General features: G+C 33.0%; 2 protein-coding genes across 3 annotated transcripts; both read left to right on the top strand.

The window, feature by feature from the left end:
- Positions 1 to 546: 546 nt before the first annotated feature.
- LOC149243602 (uncharacterized) lies at positions 547 to 2,103 on the top strand. 2 transcript variants are annotated; one of them, XM_089367836.1, is made up of 3 exons: positions 547 to 771; positions 860 to 904; positions 1,782 to 2,103. In XM_089367836.1, the coding sequence occupies exons 1-3, from the start codon at positions 572 to 574 to the stop codon at positions 1,843 to 1,845; spliced, it is 309 nt and encodes a 102-aa protein (XP_089223962.1). In that variant the 5' UTR covers positions 547 to 571; the 3' UTR covers positions 1,846 to 2,103. The 2 variants fall into 2 exon arrangements, with proteins under 2 accessions (XP_089223962.1, XP_089223963.1); XM_089367837.1 differs by lacking the exon at positions 1,782 to 2,103 and adding an exon at positions 995 to 1,024.
- Positions 2,104 to 2,123: 20 nt separating this feature from the next.
- On the top strand, positions 2,124 to 3,700 carry LOC149243601 (putative pectinesterase 68). Its single transcript, XM_089367838.1, has 2 exons — positions 2,124 to 2,402; positions 3,527 to 3,700. Exons 1-2 carry the CDS (start codon positions 2,194 to 2,196, stop codon positions 3,618 to 3,620), a joined length of 303 nt encoding a protein of 100 aa, XP_089223964.1. The 5' UTR covers positions 2,124 to 2,193; the 3' UTR covers positions 3,621 to 3,700.
- Positions 3,701 to 5,720: the final 2,020 nt, after the last annotated feature.

Here is a 5,720-nt window from a genome sequence, read left to right as displayed (position 1 = left end):
CTAACCTAATAAATGATTTTAATTGTTATTATACCTGCCGAAGTAGGTATATAGCGATCGATATCGCTTTGACTATGTTTGACTTTTTAAATATCAACCGCTATTCAATACTTTAACCAAAGTTTTACGCAAAAAAGTGAATTTTTAAAATCATTTAAATATTTTTCGATGGTTTTCATTGGCCATTCAGCTTTGGGGTCTTATTGCCGACGTCGAACTTGCTTTTAAGCGAAGTTTGGCCTTTATCCAAAGTTTTTGGAGTATCATATAAAAAACATTTCGTCAAACAAAAATTTTATCCAAAGTTTTGTTACGCAGGTCTTATTGCAGGGTTTCGTTTTCATATGTAATCGTCCCTTTTAACATATGCTAAGTTGCTAAGTTGCAGGGTTTTGTTTTCATCTTGGGAATCTTCAATGAAAACTATACGACGATCCTAGCCTTACATTTGGAGAACCCTAAATCTAACACCTGTCACTCATTAGGGTTGGCTTGGTAACTCATTTCACGGAATAAGCTCCAGATGGCTAACATGCTATCCTTCTTAATAATGTAGGTGGCTCTTAACACCATGAAATGTGCGGCCATTAGTTCAGTTGAAGGTGTACCCAGGTTTGCAGGCTCACCCCCTCATCCGGAGAAGAATCAAGTCTGGAAAGGGGTTCCTTACGGTTTTTACTTTCGCAACAGGGGTTTCACTTGTCTCAATTTCACCTGCAATCTCCAGGACTGCATGGTCGGAGCAATGTCCACCACTTGCGAAGTGCTAAGGTGAGGGTTTGTAATTATTATGAAATTGTTACTATATTCTTTACTGCATAGTGAACCAACTCACAAACTGCAACGATGTTGACTACAGTCATCCCTCCTTGGGTGTGAGCCACGGTCCCTCTTGCAACAACAGGTAAGCATCGACTCTTAAACGCTCTTGTCCAATTTGGTCCTTCTATTGCATTGTTCATTAATTTTAACCCATCTCCCTTGTTTGCTGCAGGTAAGGGTTACCACGCTCAAATTCTGGGTACATTGAGGGCTATGTCCTCGTTTCTGTCTAACACATAACTTATTTTCCCAGGTTCTTTTCTTGCTCTGCTCCATCACCAAAATAGTCTGAACGAAATCTTAAGTTATATGGTCATGGCTACTTTCCACCAGCGTTTTCTTAGTTTTTGTTTAAGTAATATAGTTTTGTCGGATGGTATCTATGCATCCCACCAGTTGTAGTCTTACGAACCATTCAATGGTCTGAGGATTTTCTTTTCTTTTTTGTTTAACTTACACAGGACTGTAATTTTGTTTTGTTTTGTTAATTTCTCTTAGTTTTTTTCTTCTTTTTTAATTTATAGGGGTTCGGCATAATATTACGACTCCAGTTTGTATCTAAACGTAGACCCACAACGAGTTAATTAACTAAATGCAATTTTGTTTTCTATGGTTCGCTTATTTAAATAATTTGGTGGTTATCTGATAGTGTTGTTTCCCTCTCTCAATATTTTGTTATGTTGTAATTTAGTTCGGATTCTTTCCACATTACTCTCCAGGGTTGTATTCAAGTTTAGATATGTAGAATCCATATCAGAACTGTCACCATGGCTGACCTCACGGTTGGCCGGGGGACTTAATCTGGTGTGTTGTTTTTCAGATGAAAAATTGCATACTATTCTATCAGTTTGATTGTTTCTCGTTGGGAAATGATTATGTAATTTTCTTCATGCATAGATGTTATGTTATGTGGTATCTATATGTATATGCATTGAACCAGATATTTTCCATTCTTACAGGTACTTTGTGTTTATTTGCAATTCAAATACCGTGTTCAGAATTTCACCGTTCACACTAAAATAAGGTGCAATTTACTGTTTCCATAGGGTGAACATGGAACTGGAAAATAGGCAAACAGGAAAGACCAAAGGCATTAGAGTGTACGGGTTGATTCCTGCAACAAAGCCATACATTACATTTCAAGGTGCAGGAAAGGAATTCACGATAATTGAATGGCACAACAGAGCTAGAGACCTGGACCCAACGGGGCAGCAGCTGCGTACATACCACAGCGCTTCTGTCACAGTGCTGGCTAACAATTTTTCTGCCAGGAATATTAGTTTCAAGGTGCAGAAATGGTTAATGGTGAATTCTAATAATTGTTATAACAACTTAATTTGATTGTAGATTTCATATAAAAATAATGCTTAAATGGTGCTGTCAATGTCAATGCAGAACACAGCTCCAACACCCATGCCTGGAATGGAAGGATGGCAAGCAGTTGCATTCAGAATATCTGGGGACAAGGCCTATTTCCTGGGGTGTGGATTTTATGGTGCGCAGGATACACTGTGTGACGACGAAGGCCGCCATTATTTCAAGGAGTGTTACATTGAAGGATCCATAGATCCATGTACAAGGTCAGAACATGATAAACTAGCACAGAGACCCATCTAAACCATCTCCGGACCTGGTTGCGAGACAAAAGTCCACCAGGTTCATACACTCTAGGTGAATATCAGACATGGTTTTAGATGGGTCTGTGTTGTCTAGTATAGAATCATTGCATTTAATAGATCTACTGCATTGTTGTCAAAGAAATTGATTAGAAACATATTAGCTGAGAACAAAATTTTATAGAAATAGAAATTGGTTTTTATCAAGTTTTAAGGATTAGGTCAATTTATTTAACCACAAATTAGCATTCAATCCATAAATAGTGTAGTGAATTTTATTTTTCCCGATAAATAGTGAACCACATCTACGATGGCATGGCCAAATTTCCAGCTACCATATCCTTAACCTTGAGCAACCATCCATAGTAATTTCTTCAATGAAGTTAGCGCAATGTTGTGTAACGAAGCCATTAGTCTGCAGCCGAACAAGCTCGTCAATCCAATGTCTAGTATTCTCGCCTAGAAAAATCAATTTAGTGCATAATAGCTACGTTAAAGAAATTAAGGACTTACATCATAGCTGAATAAGATGAAACGAAAAACGAATAGAGCTGCCAAGCCAGACACTTTTCCCGTTGGAAAGTTAAAGGGCAAGTGATCCAATATATAGAACCGGCCCCTCGATCTGGTCCATAGCATGCATTTTCAACTCGTCTGATTATGCCATGGTGAACATGCCTATGCCTAGCGCCACACCGAGAATTAATCTGGTTGTTTCTTTTTGAAATACAAAAGCCTTCACGTGCATGGATTACATTTTGCAACAAGATGCATTCGATGAATTATTGTTTTCTGTCTATTACACAATGTGGTTGATATAGTTCGAGAGAAAACAAAATGTCAGAGAAAATATTGTTCCGATTGTATTTAAATTTTGCATGCCATATATGTTTGTTAAAAAGGGAAATGGTACAGATTAAATATTGTTCCAATCGTTGTTGTATTTTACACGATATATAAATTTGTTCAGCTTTATCCGAAAAAAAAAAGGTTAACTAAAAATTGAAATAGTTGGATTTAACACAATATATAGATTTGTTAAGCTTTAACTGATAATGAAGACCTTTATTAATGTCTTGTGCGAACAGGTGGGCAGACGGGCACACGCAGTGGTTGTGTGTTTTGCATGTTGCTGGATGTCTGGGTGTCTCGCAATGGCGGGCTGAATGCTTCAGTTCATAGAGAGAGCCCTGTTGTGGAAACAATTTCGCCTCTTGACTAGGTAGATACAGTTACGCTTCTCGTTGGATTTATTGACTGGACTAATGAAGTTCCAGTCTAAGAAGCAGCCGAGCCGAAGACTAGCAATGTATGGTCAAACTGGAAACTAATACTTGGTTAGTCATGTGTCCTATGCTTCTTTTGAACTTGGTCAATCGACTTCACTTATTATTTCAATACAAGTTAATATACAAGCTATTTTCGGCAGGTATACCGTGTGCAACGCGAACTTGTTTTATTTTAATGTTGGGTTGAGTATTTCGACATTGTAATCTAGTAAAGTCCAGGAAACTTTGTCTTACATGCTCTTGGTTAATTCTAAGTTAGTGAATTTGATCTTTTAAGAACATAACTATCTTTTGATTAGCTTTGTAATAGTGAGAATTTTATTAATTTGATCTTTTAAGAACATAACTATCTTTTGATTAGCTTTGTAATAGTGAGAATTTTATTAATGATGTTCATTAATTAAAAGCTAGTGATTTTGATCCTTTAAAAAAATAGCGATCTTTTAATTAGCTTTGTAATATTGAAAATAGAGTTTTGATTTCTCTTTTAATTTAGTTCCAAGGCTTAGGTGCTATTGTTTTTATTTATTTGCACATATATGCTTGTTGTCTCTAATGTATTATGTTAATAACAATTTACTTGCATGCTATTAAAATGATCATCTTATTGTTCAACAAATGATTTGTATAACTTTTTATTGATTTATAATATTTAAAAATACTATAAATATTTATTTCAGTTAAACATTACGTTATTCATCCTAAATTATTTATATATATATATATATATATTCAAGTTAGTTATTTTAATCGTTTAAGAATTTAGGTTATCACTTTGTAATTTTAGTTCAAAAACTTCTTTTATACATTGAATTAATATTACATCAAAACTCTATGGTTTGTTAAATTCCATCGGAAATCTATTAAGGATACTTATATTGATTTTTAAGGACTAAACATTAATTAAAGCTTGATATATTTTTTTTAATAACCATTGATTTATTTTTTACAAATTTTAATATCGTTTCAACTCTGTACTTGACTAAGTTTTTTATATCACAATTTTATATACCAAATAGTGTGTTTTGATTTCAATGAAGATAGATGCAAAGTTTCAACTCTATTGTATTGTATTTATACTTGTAGATATATTTAGTTGAATGGTATTGCTGATCACTGATCATGCTCACGTGTGTGCTATTCAAATAATGAATTTGATGTTCAATAAATTATTAGCAAATAGTATATTCTCATTATGATAATTTTTCAAATGTATTTGAATATTTTATTTTTCATACTAACTTAATTTTTATTATGATATTTCATGAAATTACTAGTTTACTAAATGTGTTGGGTCACTCATTTTATATACCAAATAAGATTTAGTTTCTATTTTAACATAACTGCAAAGCTCATTGTTATTCAATTAATATATTACATTTACTTGAATGATGATTTTAGTAACCTACTACCATAATTATAGTGATGATCTTAATGTTCAATAAATGCTTGGAAAAGTCTAATGGTTGATTATGCTATCTTTCCAAAAGTATTTGGTTAGGGTGATCTTCAAACAAAAAAAATGTTTCTTTATGATATTCCTTGCTATTAATTTAAAAAAGGGTTGGGAGTATACATAACTCAAGTCTATTTCTCTCTCACACATGTTACAAACCAAAAAATTAGTGTGAGTGCTTAGTTTGTTAAACATTAGATTGGGTTGAGAGGGGAGTTCGCATTTTTATGTTATTCTTGAATTATTTGGACATTAATATCTAGTTTTGTTTTATATTTTATTTATTTATTAATTAAATATTTAATATTATTAATATATTCATATTAAATAGTTGTTTTTTATACATCCAATTCATTATACGTATCTTTATTTAATTGTATCGTTCCTAAAGAATTATGAAAACCTTATTATCTTAGCTTTTTTAGAGCATTTGATTATTTTAGAATTATTGCATATACAAATATTTGTTATAATATTTTATTTATTTATTTTTGGAACATTGGAAGTATACTAAAAAAATCTACATATTTTTTATTT

This window comes from Pinus tabuliformis, chromosome 8 (assembly GCF_031772625.1).
Source record: "Pinus tabuliformis cultivar Carrire ecotype Pingquan chromosome 8, CPIR1, whole genome shotgun sequence".
Lineage (NCBI taxonomy): Eukaryota > Viridiplantae > Streptophyta > Pinopsida > Pinales > Pinaceae > Pinus > Pinus tabuliformis.
The sequence above is the reverse complement of the archived record's forward strand: the minus strand, read 5'-3'. Positions and strand labels throughout refer to the sequence as shown.